At 36.1% G+C, this 27,350-nt stretch overlaps 1 protein-coding gene across 1 annotated transcript in view; it reads left to right on the plus strand.

The window, feature by feature from the left end:
• The window catches only part of LOC116272737 (dmX-like protein 2), a 127,968-nt gene extending 101,488 nt beyond the window's left edge, over nt 1-26,480 (plus strand). Inside the window, exons 16-22 of the mRNA XM_031661509.1 lie at nt 7,306-7,425; nt 11,567-11,794; nt 14,049-15,728; nt 19,153-19,263; nt 22,515-22,684; nt 25,607-25,704; nt 26,117-26,480. Of these exons, the coding sequence (XP_031517369.1) occupies nt 7,306-7,425; nt 11,567-11,794; nt 14,049-15,728; nt 19,153-19,263; nt 22,515-22,684; nt 25,607-25,704; nt 26,117-26,288 (2,579 nt within the window). The 3' untranslated portion in view covers nt 26,289-26,480. The remainder of the gene's footprint in view (nt 1-7,305; nt 7,426-11,566; nt 11,795-14,048; nt 15,729-19,152; nt 19,264-22,514; nt 22,685-25,606; nt 25,705-26,116) is intronic.
• Nucleotides 26,481-27,350: the final 870 nt, after the last annotated feature.

Here is a 27,350-nt window from a genome sequence, read left to right on the forward strand (position 1 = left end):
AACATTACATTTTGCAAGACAGTTCACTGGTGATACAGACTTTTGCCAAGAAATGGTGTCTATGAACCTTAATTTGTTTTAAAAAGTAAGTTTAATTATTCAACTCTGTAAGTAAATTATTTTGATTGGTAGTTCCATTTGGTATCTCAAGGAAAACAGTTAATTTTATTATAGGTTTTAAAAAATTGTCAGTAAATTGCTTCAGATATAAGGTATCATGTTGTGTGGGACAGTAGAAACCTCATGGAAATAGTGAATGCAAGGTACCGTCTCACAGTTTTCCCCTTTGAAGTGTGGTATTTTTTCCTTTTTGTGAAAGTAAGTAGTTTAACCCTTTCAAAACAAACAATATGTTTAGTTTAAGCTTTATAACTTAGCTTAAAATGTTACCTTCAGACATTAAACTATGTTTAAGTTTTTTAAATTGGCAAATAAAATTGTGTGTATATATATATAACTTCATAATTATAAAACTAACATGTTCTATTTGAAAAGCCATGTCTTTAAGAATTAAGTGTCTGTGTTAATATTTAGTTTACAAAGGGTTTTAGATAATTAATTTCATTTGGTTACAAATTGTGAATATCCAGATGGACATATTTAATTTTCTTAGTGTAGTTTTCATCACAAAATTATGTATAGCATCTAAGGAAACTGTTTCTATGTAATTTGTGCAGATAATTTCCTTTGCTTTAGTGGAAAATCAGATTGAGGTCCTGTATTCTAAGAAGCTTAGCTCAAACATCTTTTCACTCGCCAGACTAGTAACTTGTTTTTCTTTCATATCTCTTTCTTCATACACAAAACTTTTCTTATTTATGTTATTCAATTATGTTCAGTTTTATTTCACTATCATTATAACAGCAGTACTTCTTTACAGATTTAAAATTTACTTTTCTGTAGTATCTTACCTTTGCCTGGGTTAATCTTTTTAATATGGTTTCCAACAAATGTAGCTGCCATTTATCATGTTATTTCTAACAGGAAAGATATGCCAGCTTACCAGAATTCAATGCTTATATAAAGTTGGTACTTTTCTTTATAATATTTTAATTGACTTGCATTAAAAATTTTCTTTATTTCTCGCTTTTGGTATTTGTTATGCCACTGCTAAATCAGGCCAAAAGATTTCCTCAATGCTTTCTTGGTTTTCCTTTAGTTTTTGTGTGAAGTTTCTCTTTCTTCCTGATTTTATGGCTGTGTTCTTAAAGGACTTGTGTAGGTTTCTCTTCTTCTCTGCTTCTGCTTTATTTTGTACTTTCTAAGTTTTAATTAAAAGTTTATTACTCTCTTAGTTAAGAAAAATGCCAAAAATAGACAAAATTAAGTGCATAATTAAGTGAACCTCCATATTTGAATTATAATGTAGGTTAAAGATTTTATCACACTTGCTTTGTCTACACAATTTTTCTTTCTTTTTCCCCCCTGAAATTTTTTTGTTCCCCCGAGACAGAGTCTTGCTCTGTTGCCCAGGCTGGAGTGCAGTGGCATCATCTCAGCTTACCGTAACCTCCACCTCCCAGGTTCAAGCAATTCTCCTGCCTCAGCCTCCCAAGCCGCTGGGATTACAGGCGTGTGCCACCACACCTGGCTAATTTTTTTGTGTTATTACTAGAGTCGGAGTTTTACTCCGTTGGCCAGGTTGGTCTTTCCTGACCTCAAGTGATCAGCCCGCCTTGGCTCCCAAAGTGCTGGGATTACAGGTGTGAGCCACCGTGCCTGGCCCCCCCTGAAATATTTTAAAGCAAATCCACCTGCAGTGTTGTTTCACTTCCATATGCATTTCTAAAAATAACTCCCTTACATATTTGCTATTATCAAATTGATAAAATAATAAAATTCCTCAGAATCATGCAATAACTACTCCCATTTTTCATTGAATTGTCAAAAAGTTGAGGTTTTTGTTTGTGTTTTTGTTTGAATCTATATCCAAACAAGGTTTACATATTGTGTTTTCACTGTCTATTAAGAAGAGTATTTTAATCTAAAGTGATACCTTATATACACCCTCATTATGCCACTAACTTTAGAGCAAGGTTTTTTTTTTTTTTTTTTTAAAGTTTTTTTTTTTTGTAACAGAGTGAGACGGAGTCTCGCTCTGTTGCCCAGGCTGGAGTGCAGTGGCCGGATCTCAGCTCACTGCAAGCTCTGCCTCCCGGGTTCCCACCATTCTCCTGCCTCAGCCTCCTGAGTAGCTGGGACTACAGGCGCCTGCCACCTCGCCCGGCTATTTTTTTGTATTTTTTTTTTTAGTAGAGACGGGGTTTCACTGTGTTAGCCAGGATGGTCTCGATCTCCTGACCTCGTGATCCGCCCGTCTCGGCCTCCCAAAGTGCTGGGATTACAGGCTTGAGCCACCGTGCCCGGCCAAGTTTTTTTTTTTTTTTAATTATTTTTTTATTATGCTTTAAGTTCTGGGATACATGTGCAGAACGTGCAGGTTTGTTATATAGGTAAACACGTGCTGTGGTGGTTTGCTGCACCCATGAACCCATCATCTACATTAGATATTTCTCCTAATGCTATCCCTTCCCTAGGTCCCCCACCCCCCGACAGGCCCTGGTGTGTGATGTTCCCTTCCCTGTGTCCATATGTTCTCATTGTTCAACTCCCACTTATGAGTGAGAACAAGCAGTGTTTGGTTTTCTGTTCCTGTGTTAGTTTGCTGAGAATGATGGTTTCCAGCTTCATCCATGTCCCTTCAAAGGACATGAACTGATCCTTTTTTATGGCTGTATGGTATTCCGTGGTGTATATGTGCCACATTTTCTTTATCCAATCTATCATTGATGGTCATTTGGGTTGGTTCCAAGTCTTTGCTATTGTGAACAGTGCCGCAATAAACATACATGTGCATGTGTCTTTATAGTAGAATGATTTATAATCCTTTGGGTATATACCCACTAATGGGATGGCTGGGTCAAATGGTATTTCTGGTTCTAGATCCTTGAGGGATTGCCACACTGTTTTCCACAATGGTTGAACTAATTTATACTCCCACCAACAATGTAAAAGCATTCCTATTTCTCCACATCCTCTCCAGCATCTGTTGTTTCCTGACTATTTAGTGATTGCCATCCTAACTGACGTGAGATGGTATCTCATTGTGGTTTTGATTTGCATTTCTTTAATGACCAGTGGTTATGAGCATTTTTTCATATGTTTGTTGGCCGCATAAATGTCTTCTTTTGAGAAGTGTCTGTTCATATCCTTTGCCCACTTTTTGATGGGGTTGTTTTTTTCTTGTAAATTTGTTTAAGTTCTTTATAGATTCTGGATATTAGCCCTTTGTCAGGTGGATAGATTGCAAAAATTTTCTCCCATTCTGTAGGTTGCCTGTTTACTCTGATGATAGTTTCTTTTGCTGTGCAGAAGCTCTTTAGTTTTTGTTGCCATTGCTTTTGGTGTTGTAGTCATGAAGTCTTTGTCCATGCCTATGTCCTAAATGGTATTGCCTAGGTTTTCTTCTAGGGTTTTTATGGTTTTAGGTCTGATGTTTTAAGTCTTCAATCCATCTTGAGTTAATTTTTGTATAAGGTGTAAGGAAGGAGTCCAGTTTCAGTTTTCTGCATATGGCAAGTCAGTTTTCCCAACACCATTTATTAAATAGGGACTCCTTTCCCCATTTCTTGTTTTTGTCAGGTTTGTAAAAGATCAGATGGTGGTAGATGTGTGGTGTTATTTCTGAGGCCTCTATTCTGTTCCATTGGTCTATATATCTGTTTTGGTACCAGTAGCATGCTGTTTTGGTTACTGTAGCCTTGCAGTATAGTTCGAAGTCAGGTAGTATAATGCCTCCAGCTTTGTTCTTTTTGCTTAGGATTGTCTTGGCTATGTGAGCTCTTTTTTTGGTTCCATATGAAATTTAAAGAGTTTTTTTTCTAATTCTGTGAGGAAAGTCAATGGTAACTTGATGGGGATAGCATTGAATCTATAAATTACTTTTTCACGATATTGATTTTTCTTATCCATGAGCATAGAATGTTTTTCCATTTGTTTATGTCCTCTCATTTCCTTGAGCAGTGGTTTGTAGTTCTCCTTGAAGAGGTCCCTCACATCCCTTGTAAGTTGGATTCCTAGGTATTTTATTCTCATTATAGCAATTGTGAATGGGAGTTCACTCATGATTTGGCTCTCTGTTTGTCTGTTATTGGTGTATAGGAATGCTTGTGATTGTTGCACATTGATTTTGTATCCTGAGACTGCTGAAGGTGCTTATCAGCTTAAGGAGATTTTGGGCTGAGACGATTGGGTTTTGTAAATATACAATCATGTCATCTGCAAACAGAGACAATTTGACTTCTTCTCTTCCTATTTGAATACCCTTTATTGCTTTCTCTTGCCTGATTGCCCTGGCCAGAACTTTCAATACCATATTGAATAGGAGTGGTGAGATAGGGCATCCTGGTCTTGTGCTGGTTTTCAAAGGGAATACTTCCAACTTTTGCCTATTCAGTATGATATTGGCTGTGGGTTTGTCATAAATAGCTCTTATTATTTTGAGATAAGTTTCATTAATACCTAGTTTATTGAGAGGTTTTAGCATGAGGGGCTGTTGAGTTTTATCAGAGGCCATTTCTGTATTTGTTGAGATAATCATGTGGTTTTTGTCATTGGTTCTGTTTACATGATGGAGTACATTTATTGATTTGCGTATGTTGAACCAGCCTTGCATCCCAGGGATGAAGCCAACTTGATCGTGGTGGATAAGCTTTTTGATGTGTTGCTGGATTTGGTTTGCCAGTATTTCATTGAGGATTTTTGCATCCATGTTCATCAGGGATATTGGCCTGAAATTTTCTTTTTTTGTTGTGTCTCTGCCAGGTTTTGGTATCAGGATGATGCTGGCCATATAAAATGAGTTAGGGAGGAGTCCCTCTTTTTCTATTGATTGGAATAGTTTCAGAAGGAATGGTACCAGCTCATCTTTGTACCTCTGGTAGAATTCGGCTGTGAATCTGTCTGGTCCTGGGCTTTTCTTGGTTGATAGGCTATTAATTACTGCCTCAATTACAGAACTTGTTATTGGTCTATTTGGGGATTTCAATTCTTCCTGATTTAGTCTTGGGAGGGTTTATATGTCTAGGAATTTATCCATTTCTTCTAGATTTTCTCGTTTATTTGCATAGAGGTGTTTATAGTATTCTCTGATGGTAGTTTGTATTTCTGTGGGATCAGTGGTGATATCCCCTTTATCATTTTTCATTGTGTCTGTTTTATTCTTCTCTTTTTTTTTCTTTATTAGTTTGGCTAGCGGTCTATCTATTTTGTTAATCTTTTCAAAAAACCGGTTCCTGGATTCATTGATTTTTTGAAAGGTTTTTTTGTGTCTCTATCTCCTTTAGTTCTAGGGCAAGGTTGTTTTTTTTTTAAAGGAGTTTCTCTGACTACTTACTTGTGATGTTGTTTAAACTTTTTCTTGTCTACTGTATTTCCTGTAAAGTGCAAGTTAGCTCTGTAGACTTGATTAGATCTGGGTTCAACATTCTAGGTGATGCAGTACTTCATATGTATCATACCAGAAAAAAAATAATATTCAGATATCTCACTTTTAGTCATATTAAGAGTCAGAAGATTCAATTGGTGGTGTCATTATAGTTTGACAGCAGTCTTTATCTCATGGCTTCTTCCATTGAATATTATTGATCTTACACTAGTTCATTAAGGATTGAAAAATTATGATTTTCCAATTTTATCAGTTCTCATTTATTTATTAGTTGGGAAACGTCTGTAAATAGAAGCATTTCTTTATCTACTGGGGCCAGTGGATTACTTTGAAAAACAGTTCTTTTTGGAAAGGGTTTAAGTGCTTAATTCTTTCCATTTAATTGACAGTTTCAGAATGAGGAGTCTGTGCGCTGGTTATCTCCAGCTACTACTGTTGAATTTGTTGTTGTTGTTGTTGTTTGGATTTCTTTGTCTTTTAGGTATCAATATGAACTCATTTTAAGAAAACTCTTTAATGAACAATAATATACATACGAGAAGTACTCAAATAACTCAATGGATTTTTATCTATGTAGGATATTTCAATCAGTTGCAATCATTTTTTAAATGCCTACATAGTCCTATATTAGGCTAGTAAGTACCATTTGAAGTAGGTCCTGAGTCCTTTTGACATAACCTCATTATTGTAATAGTTTACTTTCTTTCAGGCACAAGATTTTCCTGGGTTTATCTTGTAGCTGTCCTTTGCAAGAATGGAATCATCCTTCCAAACTGTTCCTTTTTAAAAAATTATTATTATACTTTAAGTTCTGGGATACATGTGCAGAACATGCAGGTTTGTTACATAGGTATACACGTGCCGTGGTAGTTTGCTGCACCCGTCAACCCATCATCTACATTAGGTGTTTCTCCAAATGCTCTCCCCTCCCTAGCTCCCTACTCCTCAACAGGCCCCGATATGTTATGTTCCCCTCCCTGTGTCCATGTGTTCTCATTGTTCAGCTCCCACTTATGAGTGAGAACATGCAGTGCCAAACTGTTTCTTTTAATGGAAATGGTTAGAGGCCACAATTTTAACTCTAGCAGCGCTCATTGCCAATAAGTTGTCATTATGAGTTTTCATTATTAAGGAAAGCTTTTATTATCCTGCATAGATCTCATTTTCAGTTATGAAGACTATAATTGTCAACAGGGAAAATTATACATACAAGTAATGTCTTTTCTTTAAAAAATGCGTGAAATTTCTACAAAATTTCTTCTTTACCCTACCACTACTCCTTCTCCCACAACTTAAGTTTTTTTAAATGCTGTTTTCATACAAGAAAGCAGGTTGAATATTTTATTATTTCCTTTTAATTGCCAGTTCTCCAAATAAGGAGTAAGTGGCCCAGTTACTCCAGGGGCATCCTGTGAGGCCGGCTTGAGCTTTTGTATGCTCAGCACCCCGCTTACTTCCCTTCTCTCCTCCTTCCATTCTTCTTCTGCTGCTTTCCTTTCCTTTCCTTTCTTTTTTATGTAGCCTCTTTTGGTATTTGTGTAAACTCCTAGTTTGTAATAGGATAAATATATTTTAACAAATTGTATTCAGTTTTATTCTTTGATGCTCAAAGTGTCCCCTCTTTGACCAGTAGGTATCCTTTCATATTAGCTTTTGTGTACTTTTGACGTAACTTCATTAGTCCTTGATAGCTATCTAACTTTTGGCACAAAAATTATATAAAACTCCTCCTAAAGGTCTTTCTTGCCTTTTCTTCCCAACTTCCATGCATATCAAGAGGTGGTGGTAGCTTTTTAAAAGTGTTTTTTTAACCCTATAAAAACATACTAATTTAAATATCCTTTTCCTTTGAATAATAGGATACCGCCCACCACCATTTTCAGAAAAGTTCTTTCTAGTAGTAATTGAGAAGGACAGCAATAATAACTCTATTCTGCATATGTGGCACCTTCATCTTAAATCTGTACAGGCATGTTTAGGTAAGTAATTATAGTTTCATACAGAGATGATACATAATAAATTCATTTGGTTAATTCTGTAAAATGAAGTTCCAGTAAACTGTAAATTGAGTTGCTGAATTATGTCTCTTCTAAACTTTTAATTACAAGGTCATAAATCATTAATGAAACTGGTTAATCCTAAAAACTAGCCTATGGGCACATTAGACATATTGAAAAAAAAAATAAAAGCTTGATTTATTTTTTTCAGTGAATATTTATTGAGTGCACATTATGACTGTTCTAGATGTCCATAGAACTAATATTGTACTTTTTTGTTAATACACATTCCCATGCAATACACTGTACATCATCAGCTTTATCATCATTAAAAGAAGCAGAATTGGCCAGGCGTGGTGGCTCATGCCTGTAATCCCAGCACTTTGGGAGGCCGAGGCAGGCAGATCAAGACCATCCTGGCTAACATGGTGAAACCCCATCTCTACTAAAAATACAAAAAATTAGCCAGGCGTGATGGCGGGCACCTGTAGTCCCAGCTGCTCAGGAGACTGAAGCAGGAGGATGGCGTGAACCTGGAAGGTGGAGGTTGCAGTGAGCTGAGATTGTGCCACTGCACTTCAGCCTGAGCGACAGAGCAAGATTCCGTCTCAAAAAAAAAAAAAAAAAAAAAAAGCAGAATTGCTGTTTGATAAAATATAATTGAGTGCCTGAGGCTTATGAGCAGAACTGTTTTTGTAGAACATTAAGAAATACAGGTTGGGCATGATGGCTCATGCCTATAATCCCAGCACTTTGGGAGGCTAAGGCAGGATGATCGCTTGAGCCTAGGAATTCAAGATCAGCCTGGGCAATATAGTGAGACTTCATCTCTACAAAAAAATAAAGAATTAGTCATATATAGTGGCGTGTGCCTATACTTGGGAGGCTGAGATGAGAGGATTGCTTGAGCCCTTGAGGCAGAGGCTGCAATAAGCCGAGACTGCACCACTGCACTCCAGCCTAGGTGACAAAGTGAGACCCTGTCTCAAAAAAAGAAAAGAAAAAAAAAAAAAAGAAATGCAATTGTGATTAAAAAATTACTTCAGCCATTCTTTTGCTGTACACATTTAGATTAATCTCTAAACAAATTGGGAAATCTGTAGTATGAAGCAAAGAAATTGATCATAGTTTTTTTAAAAAACAAACTTTTACTTTTTGAGAGATAATTGTTAAAATGAAGAACTACATGGATAGCCATATCACATTGAATCTGCTTTAAACTGTTAACTCAAAATATTTGAGTTGTAATAGTTTATTATTTCTTGTAATTATATTAGTTGATTTTATACAACTTCTTATACAACATTTAATACAGTGAAAGAATAATTTGTACTTTTTTGTTCACATGTATTATACATTATCACATAACTTTGTAGGTAGCAGTTCTAACTGGGCCATGAATTGGCATTAGAAAAGCCAAAGTATTTGACAGAACCTTTACCTTCACCTAGTTGAGCCTAATCTTCTTGAGGCACCAGGTATTTAAAAATTCTTTCAAAGCCTTTGGAGTTAATTTTTTGCATTATATGTTGTTTGACAGAAATGCAAGAGAAGGGATCTAAAACCAGTTCATCAGGAAGAGATTCACCCAGCAGAGAATATAGTAATTTCTAGAATTTGGCACAGAGATAGGAGTGACTCTGAAGAGATTTACAGAGGTAGTAACAGATCCTTGTGGGAGGACAGGAACTGTGTGATTTTGTTTGTCCCCACTGTTTATGAGGTGTGTGTCTCACTAAAGCCAGGGTTAGAGTTGAGTTGCTTGCCTACACTGTTTGTGACAGCAGTAGGTCACAGACAATGAGATTACAGTAGAGGCAAATAATTTACTCTTCTTAGCTGTGATAGAAAGCATCCATCTTTTTGTTCTAATCTTTGCTGCAGATTTAACAGTGTATCCTGCCATTCACATTTAATGCTTAAATTTACCACAGTAGTGAATATCCTGTTAGAGGATAAATGATTGGTTTAAATTTTGTTAGAGAAGGGAACATGTTGAGTACCTTCTGCGTGCCAGGTACTGAGATTGGTGCTTTATATATGTGAGATAGACATTATACCCAGTTTATTAATGGAGTAAGGGTAAGTAACTTGAGCAAGACCCATTATGTAGTTTGTCACAGAACCAAGTTTCAAAATCAGGCCTTGGTGACTCTAAAGTCTTTGCTTTTTTTTTTCTGCTCTTATTTTCTTTCTTAGCATGAGATATATGTTAGAAAATAGCATGCTTTACAGGAAGAGAAATGATGTAGTTTTAACCTTATTTTGCTGGTGAAAAAGTAGCCAGAGATGGTGAAGTGCCTGGCCTAAGGAAACACATCTCATTAGTGATAGAGCCAGGAGTGGGACTCCTGTATTCTGACTATGGATTCAAGTTTGTAGTCTCATTTCATTTTACAAAAAATTTTTTTTCACATTTCTTACTTATTGGCCTACCAGTATAGATAGATTGACATGTTTAACAGAAACAAAAGAGGATTGATTATTATTTATTAGATATTCTGGTGCTCCTTGAGATGTACAAGGCAATAACATATCCCTGCCTTTAGTGAATTTGTGGTCCAATGGAGAGAGACAGATAAATAAATAAATAAATATAATATAATATAGAGTATCTCTTATATGTCACAGAAGAACAGATAACTGAATCTTAGAGATTTATACTCACTGGAAGTTCTTTGGAAGATCAAGTCAATATGGCTTACAAAGGCAGTCAACTAATATTGTCTTAAATTTTCTTACAACTTTTACTTTTTGTGTTTATTCTTGAAATCATTCTCTGATTTGAGTACTTGATAGGAGGCTGCTAGTGTAACGTCTTCTTTGCCCCTAGCTAATTATATGGCCTCAGGAAAATCACTAAACTCTCTAAGTTTAAATTTCTTAATCTAAAAGTGAGGCAGTACATTGCTATTTCTTAAAGTTTGGTTCATGATCCATCTGTTTCAAAAACACCTGGGCTGCTTTACTGAGATCTACCCCATATCATCTAAATCAGTGTCTCTGTGGTTAGGCCTGGGAATTTGCATGTTAACAAATTCCTCAAGCTTTTAATGTGTTTTAAAGGTTGTAAGCACTGGACTGTGTAAGGGGTTTCTTGTAGCTTTTACATGTTGTGATTCTTCCCTATCAGTCTCCCATGATAGAACTGATGCTAAGAAAGAGTAAAATTGTAAAAAAAAAAAAAAACAAAAAAAAAAAAAAAGCTTATCAGAGTAACTAAGCAAAAGTTTGAAAATTGACCTTGTCTCCAAAGTAATTTTTAAAAAAAATTTTATTGATGCATAATAATTATACATACTTATGGGGTACATGTGATGTTTTTATACATGGATAGAATATGTAATGATCATATCAGGGTATTTAGGATATTCATTACTTTGAAGTTTATTGTTTCTTCAGGTTGGGAACATTTCAGATCTTCTAGCTCTTTTGAAATATGTATTGTTGTTAACTGTAGTCATTCTACTGTGCTATCAAACAATAGAACTTATTTCTTCTGTCTAACTTTTTGTTTGTACCTATTAAACAGTCTCTTCACCCACCTCACAACCCTTCCCATTCTCTCTTCACCCACCCCACAACCCTTCCCATTCTCTGGTGTCTGTTATTCTATTATCTACCTCCGTGAGATCCACTTTCTTAGCTCTCATATGTGAGGGAAAGAACAGGTGATATTTGTATTTCTGTGCCTGGCTTGTTTCACTTAACATAGTGACCTTTGGTTTCCAACTGTGTTGCTGCAAGTGACAGGATTTCATTCTTGTTTATAGCTGAATAGTATTCCATTGTGTATATACCACATTTTCTTTATCCGTGTATTCACTGATGGATACTTGGGTTGATTTTATGTCTTGGCTGTTGTGTATAGTGCTACAATAAATGTAGGGGTGCAGTTATCCATTTGATACACTGATTTCCTTTCCTTTGGATAAACACCTAGTAGTGAGATTGCTGAGTCATATGGTCATTCTATTTTAAAGAGTTCTCTTTTCTCTGTATCCTCACCTCCAAAATACTTTTAAGAAGCTATGTTTCTTAAATAATAACGAAGTAATATTCTAGCTCATATTTATAGTAATGATATACATACATTTTGTAATATTATAATTTATTTTTAAAGCTAAAGCTTCAGAAGGTGCTTCCTCTGAGAGTCTACTTTCAGTCCCTGGACAGAAGAATGTGGATTCTTCTCCAGAAACCTCTCCTAGTGTGAGCCCCATGCCACATTCTTCATCAATTGCCAATCTTCAAACTGCCAGTAAACTTATTCTGAGTTCTAGACTGGTGTATAGCCAACCCCTTGATCTCCCAGAATCAGTTGAAGTAATAAGAGCAACTCCTTCAGCAGGTAAGGTCATTTTAAGACTGCACAGTGGTAGCTCATAGTGATAAAATGTATAAACTCTTTAGTAGATAAAATACATGAACTCTTCTGAAATATGTGCTATGTTGACATTAAAATAAATATTTATTTTCTTTTAATGATATGTCTAGATGTTTAGAAACACGTCTTTATTAGAAATAATTTGCTGACTGGGTGCAGTGGCTCACTTCTGTAATCCCAGCACCTTGGGAGGCTGAGGTGGGTGGATCACTTGAGGTCAGTAGTTCGAGACTACCCTGGCTAACATGGTGAAACCTTGTCTCTACTAAGAATACAAAAATTAGTTGGGCATGGTGGCATGCACCTGTAATCCCAGCTACTTGGGAAGCTGAGGCAGGAGAATCGCTTGAACTTGAGAGGCGGAGGTTGCAGTGAGCCGACGTTGCACTCCAGCCTGGGTGGGCAACAGAGCGAGACTATACACACACATACACACACACACACAAATTTCCTGTGATAAATGTAATCAGCTTGACAGAAAATAGTGTAAATTTTTACTATTTTGTGTGTTTTTTTTTGAGATGGAGTCTTGCTCTGTTGCCTAGGCTGGAGTGCAGTGGTGCTATCTTGGCTCACTGCAAGCTCCCCTCCTGGGTTCACACCCATTCTCCTGCCTCAGCCTCCCAAATAACTGGGACTGCAGAAGCGTGCCACCGTGCCCGGCTAATTTTTTTGTATTTTTAGTAGAGACGGGGTTTCACCATGTTAGCCAGGATGGTCTCGATCTCCTGACCTCGTGATCCACCCGCCTCAGCCTCCCAAAGTGCTGGGATTACAGGCGTGAGCCACCACGCCCGGCCAAAATAGTGTAAATATTTTAATGTGAGATGTCTTGCCTATACTTTGGAATATCATGATAGTAAAAATTTTAAAGAACAAATTCATTTGTAAACCACTGAGGCTTTTTTTTTTTTTTTTTTTAAATTAAGACTTTTCGTTCACATTGTGGTAATCATATCTCACTTTTATTAAGAATGTTTGAACAAGGGTTGGCAGATACTCTGAGGAAAAATGTAGGATAAAAGATTATAGTTTGGCTGGTCTGGAATGATACCGACTTTAGCAAGATAGATAAGATATTTGGAGGGCAAGACTGGCAACTGTATTTAAAGTGATCTGCTACTTGTAGAATTTTAATTGGGGAGTTTCTAGAATAGTGTTTTTTGGAAACCAAAACTGGAGGTTCAGGGCTGTTAATATTACTGGTGGATGATACTCAGTAAGGGTGTTTTCTCATTCATCCCTAAGACAGGTTTGCATTTACAGTTGGAAAGATCATATTGAGAAGAGTGTATTCTGGGCTTTTGTGGCTGGTGCAGATCTAGGCCAGTTTGTTAATCTTTCAAAATATTTGAAAGGTTTGGGTTATACTCAAGTTTATTGGCGTTCATGATAATAAATTATATTTTACAGAGGCCTTATAAAATGTCTTATTTGACAATAATATTCTAGGGGAAACAGTAACTGATCCCAGTTGTTTAGATGGAACAGGCTCAGATGATTAATTAAGTAGCTTTCCCACTGTTAATGAAATTATTGATGGATTGAAACTCAAATCCAGATCTTCTGACCTCAGATCTTAATCTCTATATCCCCTTGTCTTACAGTTGACAACAGATGTACCTTGTTAGTCTTTGGCAGTCAGGAATAGATAAGAGGGTTCTGGTTCAGTGCTAAGAGAGGATGAATTAAACTTGGTAGAATGGGTAAGATCTATTGGTCTGTTCTGCTGTCTGAAACAAAATTTACCACCTGGGATCTGGATTATTTGAGGGAGGGTTAGGGGCATTTGAAAGGCAAATTGTAAAGCTCAGTTAAGTATTCATAATGAAAATGATTAAATACATAGTATGAAAGTCTAGGGAGGCATGTTGTGAAGGTAAATGTAAATAATAGAAACACATTAAGGGTTGACTTATTTCAGTGCTTTTGAGTTTTATTTTAATTAAATGGTTGCCTCATTTAAACTTAATTACCTAAAAACAAATTAAGTGATTATTATTGCATACCTTGATTTCACTGATGGGCTCTTCAAGACCTTTATAGATACGTTGGCCAGTGTACATTTAGTGGGATACTAGTTAAGAGGAAGACTACAGAGTTATTCTGAAGAAGCTCATAGTGACTTTGACTTGATCACATTCCAGAATTTGATTATTACCATATTATTTTGTGGCTTTATTATTATTATAACTAACTTTGCTTTTTCTTTTTTAAGGCCATCTGAGTTCTTCTTCAATTTATCCAGTATGCCTTGCACCTTATTTAGTGGTTACAACTTGTTCTGACAATAAAGTACGCTTCTGGAAATGTTGTATGGAAACCAACCCAGACTGTAATAAAAGTGATGAGAAAGAAATTTATCATTGGAAGAGATGGCCTTTGATGAATGATGAAGGAGAAGATAATAGCAGTACAGTGAGCATCGTGGGAAGACCAGTTGCTGTTAGCTGTTCATACACAGGTCGCCTTGCAGTGGCTTATAAGCAACCTATCCACCATAATGGTTTTATTTCTAAAGAATTTTCCATGCATGTTTGTATATTTGAATGTGAATCTACAGGAGGATCAGAGTGGGTTTTAGAACAAACAATTCATCTTGATGATTTGGTTAAGGTTGGGAGTGTACTTGATTCAAGGGTCAGCGTTGACAGTAATCTGTTTGTATATAGCAAGTCAGATGCACTCTTGAGCAAGGATAGATATCTTATTCCGAATATCAAACATTTAGTACATTTGGACTGGGTATCAAAAGAAGATGGCTCCCACATTCTTACAGTGGGGGTCGGTGCTAATATCTTCATGTATGGGAGGCTTTCAGGAATTGTGACTGAGCAAACCAACAGTAAGGATGGAGTAGCTGTCATTACTTTACCACTAGGTGGTAGTATCAAGCAAGGGGTTAGGTCAAGATGGGTTCTTCTTAGATCTATAGACTTGGTATCTTCCGTTGATGGTACTCCTTCACTGCCTGTTTCTCTCTCTTGGGTAAGAGATGGGATATTGGTGGTAGGAATGGATTGTGAAATGCATGTATATGCACAGTGGAAGCATGCTGTCAAATTTGGAGACACTGAAGCTGATAGTCCTAATGCAGAAGAGGCAGCAATGCAAGATCATTTGACCTTTAAATCTAATATGCTGGCAAGAAAAAGTATTGTTGAAGGAACAGCTGTTTCTGATGATGTTTTTTGTTCACCAACTGTAATTCAAGATGGTGGCTTATTTGAGGCTGCACATGTACTTTCCCCTACTCTTCCACAGTATCATCCAACTCAGCTGTTAGAATTGATGGATTTAGGGAAAGTGCGAAGGGCTAAAGCCATTCTCTCTCATTTAGTAAAATGTATTGCAGGTGAAGTAGCAATAGTTAGAGATGCTGATGCTGGAGAAGGAACTAAGCGACATCTTTCTCGAACTATTAGTGTAAGCGGCAGTACAGCGAAGGAAACAGTCACCGTAGGAAAAGATGGTACTCGAGATTATACTGAGATAGATTCTATCCCTCCACTCCCACTATATGCATTACTTGCTGCAGATCAAGATATATCCTACAGAATTTCAGAAGAAAGTACAAAGATACCACAGAGCTATGAAGATCAGACAGTAAGTCAACCAGAGGATCAGTATTCAGAGCTGTTTCAAATCCAGGATATAACAACGGATGATATTGATTTAGAGCCCGAAAAGAGAGAAAACAAATCAAAAGTAATAAATCTTTCTCAATATGGACCAGCTTACTTTGGCCAAGAACATGCAAGGGTACTTTCAAGTCATCTTATGCACTCAAGTCTACCAGGCCTTACCCGTTTGGAGCAGATGTTCCTTGTAGCTTTGGCTGATACAGTGGCTACTACCAGTACTGAGCTTGATGAAAGCAGAGATAAGAGTTGCTCAGGTAAATATTCTCACTAAAAATGGATAAAGTTGTACCTAATAGAAATATTTGTATTATCTGTATACTGACTCATTTATTGAATTGTAGTCTCAACTTTCAAACTTTGCATGGAAAAGACCTCCTTAATAGGCAATTACTATTATATAATATGCTCAGAAAAGACAGTTGAGGCAGGCATATGAATACACAGATTTGTGAGATCCATGTGCATTCTCTCATGAGTTTTTACACTGAAACCTTTGTGTCATTTTTGATTTATAATCTCTTGTTTTTTGTGTGTGTTTGGGTGGGGTTTTTGTTTGTCTGTTTTTTTGAGACAGGGTCTTGCTCTGTTGCCCAGGCTGGAGTTGAGTGGCACAGTCACAGGTCACTGTAGCCTTAACCTCTCAGGCTCAAGTAATCTTCCCACCTCAGTCTCCTAAATAGCTGGGACCACAGGTGTGCACCACCATGGGGCCAAGCTAATTTCTTTTTTTTTTGTAGGGACTGGGTCTCCTTACGTTGCCCAGGCTAGTCTCGAACTCCTGAGCTCAAGCAGTCCTCCTGCCTTGGCCTCCCGCAGTGCTGGGACTATAGGCATGAGTCACCATGGACTGGCCAAGTCTCTCGTTTTTTAAAATCAGATTGATCCCTGTGATTTTTCCTTTGATAATAACAGCCCATTTGTTAATGTTACTGTGGAATCATGAGGCTTATTAGGACCTCATGGGCTCAACTTGTTGGTCTTCCCATTTCTAGCCATAAACAACTTTTTACAATTACCTAATTTTCTCCAAAAAGTCTCTTCAGAGAGGTTTCCTTACAGTTAATGTCATACGTATTTTGCCTAATTCATTCTGTAACTAGAAAATTTTTGGCTGCTTCCTGGAACTAGATTCCATTCTCTTTTATGCACATAGTTCAGGGTAATGTTGTAGATTGTAAATGATAGCATTGGCAAAGGAAACTGAAAATTAATGATCAAAATTTCATTAATTCAATAAATATTGTGGAGGAGTGAAAAATGGCTGTGTTTCAGGCACTTTCTTTACTTTATCATATTTAATTATCACAATCTTCTAGCAGATAGCTATTATTATGTTTAACTTTATAGATGAAGACACTGATCCTTAAGAAATTAAGGGACTCACCTGAGATCACATAGGCATTAAGGAGTAGAAGTGGGGTTCATATGTGGATAAATTATTGACTCAAAGCCTGTACCCTTTTAACTATTTCATAATTTCCAGATTTGTGGGGGAAAGGCAGCTGGAAAATATCTCTTCATGTAGATTTACATCCCTATAGTATATCCCGCAAAGTTTTCTCCTCTGCAGGTTAAAGTAACTAGAGACCTTCTAGGGTTTTGCCTATGACTTATTTTCTCACTATTAATTGGAAAAGAAAAATCTTAACCATTATGAGGTTGTATGCAGTTGAGTGAGATTCTTCCCAGAACAACCTTAAGCTTGTGTTGTGTGTTTAATATATATTAGTTTTTACTGTGGGACATTAAGAAACTAGGCATGCCATAATTTGTAAAACAGAACAGTTTACACTTTCTAATACAAAAGTGTATCATTGGCTAAAGCAATATAGAAATAGTGTATCCTGGACACAGTGGACATTGATGAGGTAATAAGGCAGGAATGAATGTCTCCATTTCACAGGTGGGAAACCGAAGGTCAGAGATTAAATGAGTTACACGTCTCAGTAAATGGATTCTAAGTAAATGAGTTCTTCCACTTGTTTCGGTGAAACAACGTACAGTCATTCTTGACTCTGCTTTCTCTTATACCTCATATCCAGTTCATTGGCAAATGCTATCAGTTCTATTAATATCCAGAATCCAACAATCAATTATCATTACCTCTGCAGTTACTACTCTGGTCCAAGTCCCTGTCATCTCCTAACTGCTTTATTCTTGTTACCTCCGTCTGTTCTTTGCCTAGGAACCAGTGATTCTTTTAAAATCAAATCACATTAAATCTCTCCTTTGCTCAACATAAACCAGTGCCTTCCTGTCTCACTTTAGAATAAAAGTTAAGAGCCTTAAAGTGGCCTAAAAGTCCCACACAGTCTGTGCTCATTTCTGCTCTATTAGAATGCTCTTCTTCCAGATTCATGCATGGCTCATTCCTTTACTTCCTCAAATTGCTGTTGGCATGTCATCTTACTGGAGAGTTCTTTCCTGGCCATACTGTATGAAATAGAACTCTCTTACTCTAGCATTCCCTATCTCTCAGTCCTGCTTTATTTCTGTTCGTAGCAGTAATTTCCACATATTATTTGTTTATTGTTTGTCTCTACCTCCTAAAATATGATCCCCAAGAGAGTAGGGACTTTGGCTTATTCACTGCTGATTTCCCAGTACCCAGAGAGTTCCTCACATGTAATAGATGCTTGATTTGTTGAATGAATAAGTGGACAAATGAGCATGGTGGCTCACACCTTTAATGGCAGCACTTTGGGAGGCTAAGGTAGGAGGATTGCTTGAGACCAGGACTTTTAGACCATCTTGGGCAACATAGCGAGATCCTATGTCTATAAATAAATAAATAGATAGATATTAGGTTGGTGCAAAAGTAATGGCAAAACTGCAAATACTTTTGCACCAACCTAATAGCTATCTATCTAGCTAAATAGATAGATAGATGGATAGATAGAGGTAATGAAAAACAGAGCTAGGGCTTGATCTTTGGCCATTTAAAAGTTTTTGTTTTTTTTTTTTCTGGAAAATACTGTTTGATTGTATAATGTTTGAGTACTTCTGAAGTGTCAGTTATTGGGCTAGGTGCTGTCAGTATTTTTCCTTTGCTTTTATCCAGCAGTGGCTATAGTTTTGGTTACACTTGCCACACCTTCATACTTCGACTAAGTGGAATTCATTTGTATAAATAAATTTGTGGAATCAAGGTGAAGATTCAGCCTAACCATGTAACACTAACTAGCCAGGGGATTCAAATTTTAAATCTTTGGTAGTACGATATTTCAGTTAATTTAACCAAGGTAGAAAATATTACCTGTTTAAATATATAACAAATGATTTCACATCAGTTATGTAATTTCCATTACATCTCATTGGAATTCGTATAGAAAATATTATTAAAAGTTGTACCTAACATACTATAGTTAATATATTTTTTATTGGATTTCAAGATGTCTTTCATTTATTAAGTCACTATAAATGCTTTTGTTATCTGTTCTAATAGTTAATTGTATTTCCCCAAATCATTTTTCTTTTAAGAGTTTTAGTAGACACATATATTTTTTTGTAAAGATATGATTTTTTTGTAAAAACGTTAAAGTGTTCAGGAAGGAATACACTAAAAATATCTTATGTATTTTATATAAATTATGACTAAGTTTGTTTATTTTATAGCTTATCAGTTTGTGGCCTCTTGCATTCTTTTTTCCTTAAACGTATTTTCTGTTTAAATTACAGGAAGAGATACATTAGATGAGTGTGGTTTGAGATACTTGTTAGCTATGCGCCTACACACATGCCTTTTGACATCTCTGCCTCCCTTATACCGAGTGCAGCTACTTCATCAAGGTAATTCACTCACTGAAGCTTTGCCAACTTTTACTTAATATTGGAGCGGTGGGGTTTATTCACATTTGTGTGTAAACATTAGGTAAGTCATTACGTGCATACCTATCACTGGCCTTAAGATCTTTCTGTCACATAGTACCCACTTATCATTTTTCTATGCATCCTTCGGCTCTATTCTGTGACTTACTTTTCTAACTAAGTTTAGAATAGAATTTATTTACTGAAGTAGTAGCTTAGGGGGTAAATGTGGTATGCCTGAGGTGGTAACCTGAAGTGGCTCTCTGCAGAGTAGCCCTAAATATCTTGATGTCTTTTCTTTGAAAAATTGTGTAAACTTTGCTCTGTGATATGTTTTTGTATTTATTTTAATGTAAGCATTATGTTCCAGTTATTTGCCAGCAAGTAAAGTTGATGATTCAGGAAGATCTGCCATATTGATAACAGTGGATTTGCATACTTCAAGCATACTGCCACACCTGATTTGAGACATAAGGATTTATATCAGCCTTGTTATTACAGATTAAAAAATTGAAACCATAGAATTAAAAGTGACCTGCCCAGGATACAGGACTATTTATTAGAAGATTTGGAGTTTGAATCCCAGTCCAGAGCTCATTTCATTGGACCATATTTCTTTTGAAACCAACATCTTGGAAAGAGTCCCATAATATATGTCTTAGTATTACAGAACCTAGAACACTAGGCTTGATAGACTGTTATTCCTCCCCATGGCACTTATACCCTTTAACCTATGAATGTTCTTTGAAAACATAACTTTAAATAGCCATCTGAAATTCTGTGTCTAAACTGTATTTTATCTACCCAATACTTTATTTTTGAAATAGATTTTGCTGAGGTTTTTTTTCTGTTTGAATTGTCACTGTAATGAAGAACCTTGTAGCTTGGCAAGTAAGTATTTACATTCCTGTTTATTTCCTCATGCTAGTTTTCTAGCAGTGGAATTACTGAATCAAAAGGCGTGAAAATGATTCACTCTTGATAAGTATCATGAAAATGCCCTTCAGAAATACTGTGCTCATTTACATTCCCAGAAGTTTGTATATACTTACTGTGTACTCACAAAAATTGAAAACAAAAAATTATTAAAAATGTAAAATAAAAAAAGTTTGATGATGCCAAAACTCAACCCATTGCCCACATTTGATATTAACATTTTAAGCAATCTATGCCATTTGGATAGATTTTTAAAATGGTATCTCCATGTTCTCTTTAATTTTGGGTGATAGTCAAGTGGTATTGAATCAATTAATAACAATTTTTTGCATTTCCTAGGGCAATCTAAAACACTTCAAATTTCTAAAGCGTTGTCAAATTCCATTTTCCCTTCTACTACAGTTAAAGCATGGGCAATGAGAAGTGACTGGTGTTATAGGTGATGGTCCTGGGACCAGTTTTCAGGGAAAAATTAAGTAGCCAGTATGTAGATAGAAAAGCTGAGAAGAGCAGAGGTAAACTGTAGAGAATAGCCTGCCATTGGTAGGTAAATAAAAAGAAGTGCCTGTTGGTGCCCCTGTTCTTTTTCTTCCCTAATAACGTTTTTCACCTCTGCAAGTTTTCAAATACATTCACTGCTCTTAATCTTGCTTTCTGAACCTAATTCTTCTGACATGTCTGTGTGTATTTTTGTTTTGTTTCTTCTTATACCAAAATTTTAATTAATTTAAGGATATAGAATGTAATATGCTATGTATTATTTTATATTATAAATTTTGTATCAGCAAATTATGCATTTTGTGTTGCTGTATATTAGTTTCTAAAGCAGAATTTCAATTATATGATGCAGTAATTCTCTCTTACAGCAGAGATTTAAATAGTCAAAAAATTAGTCTGTCTTTCAGGTTATTAAAAACTAAATTGATTTTATTAATTTTGTCTGGTGTTTTCCCCTAAATTTATAGTGGCAGCCAAGACATGTTGCATTAGTTTTGTGGTATGATTACAAACACAGTTGTTATAATGAGTGTTGGCAGTGGGAAATTTAAGAGAGTTACGATTGTTATTCAAAATAATAATAGTTTTTTGTTTTTCACTTTCTAAAGGAATTATAGTGAAGCAGTAATTATTAGAAAAGCTTTAAACTGCATACAAAATCTGTATAGTAGTTGATAATGAAAAAAATTATGTGTAACAATATTGATACTTAATAGCACTGAGAGGCCTGTGTTGTAATGTGACTTTCATTGACCTCAGACATTTCTTTATTTCTAAAATGAGTTCATAGAGATGGCTACTTGGACTAGTTTGGCTTCTTTCCAAGGCTTCCCAGAGTTCTTCCCAGCATTCCCATTATTCATTACCATTCTGCATAGTTCACATTCATTACGTTGTGTTTTTACCTGCTCTAAGTCGAATTTCAGTAAGAGTGTTATTAATAATTGAACTGTTGATAAATCCATTAGTACTTGGAAGTCTAACAGCATCAGTAAAGATTTTGTTGCTTCTACAAATAGCCTAGATCTCTGTCAGTCTTCTCCCAGGAGGAAAAAAAAACAAACCCAAAACAAAAAACAATGTTCATCAAAAAGCATCAATATTAGGCACTTTAAACTACTTTTAACTGAAGGCACTAAAAACAGAGGAATGTACATCATGATTGCAACTTACCCTTATTATTTTCTGGAACTCTCATGAAGTTTAGAGCTTGCTTTGAAGTGATATTTAGCTCCATGGGTAGAGAGAAGAATGGGGTAGTGGTGCTAGAATCGACATCCAGGCCGGTGAGCCAAGTGCTTTTGACTTGAACGAAGCTTTCACCATGCTTTCCTTCCCCTGGGCTCTTGTCGGGGACAACACACCTTGTGTCCTCTTGGGCAGGCCGGATTCACAGGTCCTCGTGACAGAGAAACCTGGAATCAGGCCTGGGCCCTGCACTCTTAGTTGTGTGAGCTTGGGCAGCTCTTGTGACGTCTTGATAAATTTGGTGTGCCATACGTGTGAATGGCCTGATATTCAAATATTTTTATTTCTAATGATTAAGTTTTAGTGTCCCTATTTTTGTAGGGGAAACAAAAACAAATGTTTAGGGAAAAAGAGATTTGGATTTTGTGTATCACATTATTGATCTTGTATTCAGAAACTTATAGTATAAAGTCCTGAATCGATGACAGACTGCCTTTCACTCTTTCTGCTTCAAAATTCTTTCCAAAACGAATGCGTATGTGACTGCATGAAAAATTGTTTTTCTTATTTGATACAATTATGAAGGTTATTATTTTATATTTCCAATTTAGGTGTGTCTACATGCCATTTTGCCTGGGCTTTTCATTCTGAGGCTGAAGAAGAACTGATTAATATGATTCCAGCAATTCAGAGAGGGGACCCCCAGTGGTCTGAATTAAGAGCTATGGGAATAGGGTGGTGGGTGAGGAACATTAACACGCTTCGGAGATGCATTGAAAAGGTAACTTTTTTTTAGTGGATTTTGAGTTATATTAAAAAAAAAAACTTTTCCTAAAGAAAAAAAGATACTGTCTCCCAGAAAACCTGTAGTGGGAAATTTGTTTGTCTATCTTGAGGTCTTGATATATATATATATATATTTTTTTTTTGGAGATGGAATTTCACTCTTGTCGCCTAGGCTGGAGTGCAATGGCGTGATCTTGGCTCACTACAACCTCTGCCTCCTGGGTTCAAGTGATTTTCCTGCCTCAGCCTCCCAAGTAACTGGGACTACAGGCGTGTGCCACCACACTCAGCTAATTTTTGTATTTTTAGTAGAGACAGGGTTTCACCCATGTTGGCCAGGATGGTCTCGAATCCCTGACCTCAGGCGATCTGCCCTCCTCGGCCTCCCAAATGGCTGGGATTACAGACGTGAGCCACCATGACTGGTGAGACTTTTTAAAATAAAGTTTCTGGAGATTACAAAAACTTGACCTTCATAAAACATCCATGCAGTATGATATTGTGTCTTTCTATATAGGCTGAATTTATAATATATCCATGGAATAATAATATTTTCTGTTATTAATTGAGGTGTGCTCTAGTTTAAAATGCAAAAATCTAAATTTAGAAAGTAAACTTGAGTTCTTGTTTGTTATTTACATTACAAATGAAACTTTTTATACAAAGGACTCTCTGCATCACTAGTTTAATAAGTAGCAAACGTTCTTTGCACGCTTGAAATCTCATTGGATAAAAACAGTTTTGATTTGTATGTACTTGAAGAACATATCTGTGGCAGCAAGTGAAATGGCTATTTTAGGGCAGGTTTTTGGAGTCAGTTTTCTGGTAGATTCCTTTTAGGAAAAAAAAAAATCAGTTCAGCTCTCTACCAGGTTTGGTGCCAGTTGCTTTTCATAAATAATTCCATGTTATGTTCTAATCAACCCTATGTCATCATTTCCATTTTACACATAATGGAACTAAGATTCAGAGAGGCTAGGTAACAAGCCCAAACTCCAGTCATTTATAAATGTTAGATTTAGCCTGTGCCCTTTCTACTTTAGCAGGATTAGGAAAGTGGAATTCTCATTCATATTTTCCTTTTAGTCCTTTGGAATTCCCTGGAGTACAATCAGTGGTACTATATTTGTGAAGTATGAATTTGTTTCTCTGAAGGATGCCAAGACCTTTTCCTGATTAATTCCTTAATAGTAGTTCCCCAAAGAAGACTCACCTGGTAAACTTATGTAGAATGCATATTCTCCATCTCATAACCAGAGATTTTAATTTGGTAGGTTAGTGGTAAGGCTGAGGTTTCTTCATCTTAATCAGCATCCCATGATTCTGGTGTGTATGGTTGTCAGATCACAGTTTTAAATGTGAATCTAAAAGTATTATTTTTCTGTTACATGTAAGGCTACCAACAAAATACCAGTATTTTCTTTTCTAAAATAAGCACAGATATAAGAAGGAATTCATTCCTGCACCAACTAAAAAATGTGATTTCTGATGTACAGGAAAAGTTAATTGTTAAAGAATATAAATGATGCAGTATCTACATTAAATTTTTTATATTCCAAAGCACTGGATAAAAGAGGACATATTTTATCTGAATTGTTTCAGATGTATCCCACAAAGATTTTACTTCTTGTCAACATGTGTCTTGTCATTATAATTGTCTGTGATAATATACATATGATTTATTTCTGCAAGTAATTTATTTCTTAAAATTAAATCAAAGGGATATGTACATTTTCTGCCTTGAAATGTGTATTATAAATCAGCTGAATACAAATAAAATTCTTCTAAAACTGATGGAGCATATTGAAGCACTAAGTTAAATGATAAGGGGCAGAGAACACAATTAAAAGGGGGAAGTGAAAAGAGTATTGAGAGTAAAATGTTTTCTTTTTTTCCTTTCTTTTTTTTTTTTTTTGAGATGGAATCTCACTCTGTCACCCAGGCTGAAGTGCAGTGGTGTAATCTTGGCTCACTGCAACCTCTTCCTCCCGGGTTGAAGCAATTCTCCCACCCAGCCTCCGAGTAGCTGCGACGACAGGTGTGCGCCACCACGCCTGGCTAATTTTTGTATTAGTAGAGACGGGGTTTCACCACGTTGGCCAGACTTCCCTCGAACTCCTGACCTCAAGTGATCTGCCTGTCTCGACCTCCCAAAATGCTGGGATTACAGGCATGAACCACTGCGCCCGACCCAAGAGTAAAGCATTTTCATGATGTAATTTAGGTGTCTTTTCCCTTTTTCCCATACCTTAGTATTATAGCTTCCTGCTTTGCCATCAATGTGAGCTAATTAATAAAACGTCCACTGTTTTTTTGTCAGTATGCCTTTCAGCTTAATGATTTGCAGAGGCTGTATCTCAGCATCCTGGAAAAATCAGATATGGCCTATATGCTCTTATGTTTAAGACAGTATGATTACATACAGTATAACATGTTGAATTTTCAAGAAAAAACTCACATCTATTGAATATTCTGCCTTCTTTATTACTTTCTATGTTAGTTTCAGTTCTACGTGGGTTCTATTCCCTTTTCTAACCCTTACTGTGTGACTGTAGGCAATTCACTTAACCTTTCTGTCTCAGTCAGTTCATCTGTAAAATGGGAATAATGATAGAACCTCATGGTTTGTAGTGATGCAATAAGATAACAAAAGGTGCATAGACTCATGCCCAGTACATGGTAAATAGTCAGTAAGTGCTGGCTGTAATTAAGATTTTTACCATAATTACTGGCTTGTAAATGATTATCTCTAGGAGCGTGTATTAATATTATAACCTACTGAAGATTGTGAAGCAGAAACAACTTTTTCTGTCTCTACACTTTCTATCAGCCATGGAAGTAGCAGGGAAACATTGTTGATTAATTGATTGTAATTCTTTTGTCAAATTATTAATTTAATATTTAATTTATCATTTAGGTTGCCAAAGCTTCTTTTCAAAGGAACAATGATGCCTTAGATGCTGCACTATTCTACCTTTCAATGAAGAAGAAAGCAGTAGTGTGGGGTCTGTTTAGGTAAGTTGCCTTGACACTTAATGTGATTCAACAGAATAAAGATTGTGCTGTGAGTAAGAAACCTAATGCTTTTGAAAATAATTAGGTGTATGAGCTTCATCAAATCAACTTCTATGCGACTTGGTTCCTTTAGCTGAAGAAAAGGGTAAAATATATTTTCAGCTTAATCTAAGGGGTGGGATGTTTTAAAAGTTGATAAAAGCACTTTGCAAAGTAAAAAATGCTTTCGTTTCCTAGTTGTGTATACATAAGGCGTTGACATTCCCTATTAGAAGAAGTGAAGAGATGCTTGATAACAAATGCCTGTTCTTCTTTTAGATTTATGTTTGAGGTTTTTATTTTATATTTTTATACATTTTGTAGAACATTTTAAATTTGGTTTAACCACTTTACGTTTCTGCTTGGTTCCCAGGTCACAGCATGATGAAAAAATGACAACATTTTTCAGCCACAACTTTCATGAAGATAGATGGCGAAAAGCTGCTTTGAAAAATGCTTTTTCCTTACTTGGAAAACAACGCTTTGAACAATCCGCTGCTTTTTTCTTGCTAGCGGGTTCGTTGAAAGATGCCATAGAGGTATAAATAAGAAAACACACTATATAATACTTGTAAAAGATTGAAAACCTGAGAAGGTTGTAGAGGAGATCGTAACTTTTTGTCATATGTTTGTAAGGACACAGAATAACTACAAAGGTTGCTGTACTTAAAATAGTGGCCCTGTGGTAAAGGAAAATATGAATAAATTCAAGGGAGAAACAAATGAAAAATTTCAGGTTGGGCATGGTGGCTCTTGCCTGTAATCCCAGCTCTTTGGGAGGCCGAGGAGGGTGGATCACCTGAGGTCAGGAGTTCATGACCAGCCTGGCCAACATGGCAAAACTCTGTCTCCGCTAAAAATACAAAAATTATCCAGGTGTGGTGGCACACACCTATAGTCCCAGCTACTTGGGAGGCTGAGGCAAGAGAATCACTTGAACCTGAGAGGCGGAGGTTGCAGTGAGGTGAGATCGCGACACTGTACTCCAGCCTGGGTGACAGAGTGAGACTCCATCTCAAAAAGAAAAAAAGAAAAATTTCATATATGGCACATTGCATTTCAAGACTGTGTGTAAAATGTATGAAAAAAATGCTGAAAACCAGTTTATGAATGTTGTCTTCCCGACCACTTGTGATTCTGAACTATTTAAAGTATGTAGGTCACGACCTCCTTATTCTGTGCAGAAAGGCAGATACATTAAGCTGTTCTCTTTTTGTTAATGAAATTCATAAATAAGGAACTGAAACTGCAGTTTGTACTGTTTTATAATATTTTATAATATTAGAATATTAAAAATGATGTGAGGAGGTAAAACTTCCCATTTTTTGATATGTAATCCTAGCAGCTGATTATGAGAGTAATTACAAATATTTCTGTTTACTTCTGGTATCTTCCTCTTAGATTACTTACTATCATGTACAATATGAACAAGTAAAGGGCAAATACAATTGGAAATAATACATGATAGAAAAATATTCAATTAAGTGAAAGTACTTTAGTATTTTAAATTTAGAATTAGTCGTTTTTTGTGTTTTTTTTTTTTTTTTTTTTACAATTATCCCAGGCATATGAGTTGCTTTTTTTAAATAATAAATACTTAAGATTTT

This window comes from Papio anubis, unplaced genomic scaffold (genome assembly GCF_008728515.1).
Source record: "Papio anubis isolate 15944 unplaced genomic scaffold, Panubis1.0 scaffold178, whole genome shotgun sequence".
Classification (NCBI taxonomy): Eukaryota; Metazoa; Chordata; class Mammalia; order Primates; family Cercopithecidae; genus Papio; species Papio anubis.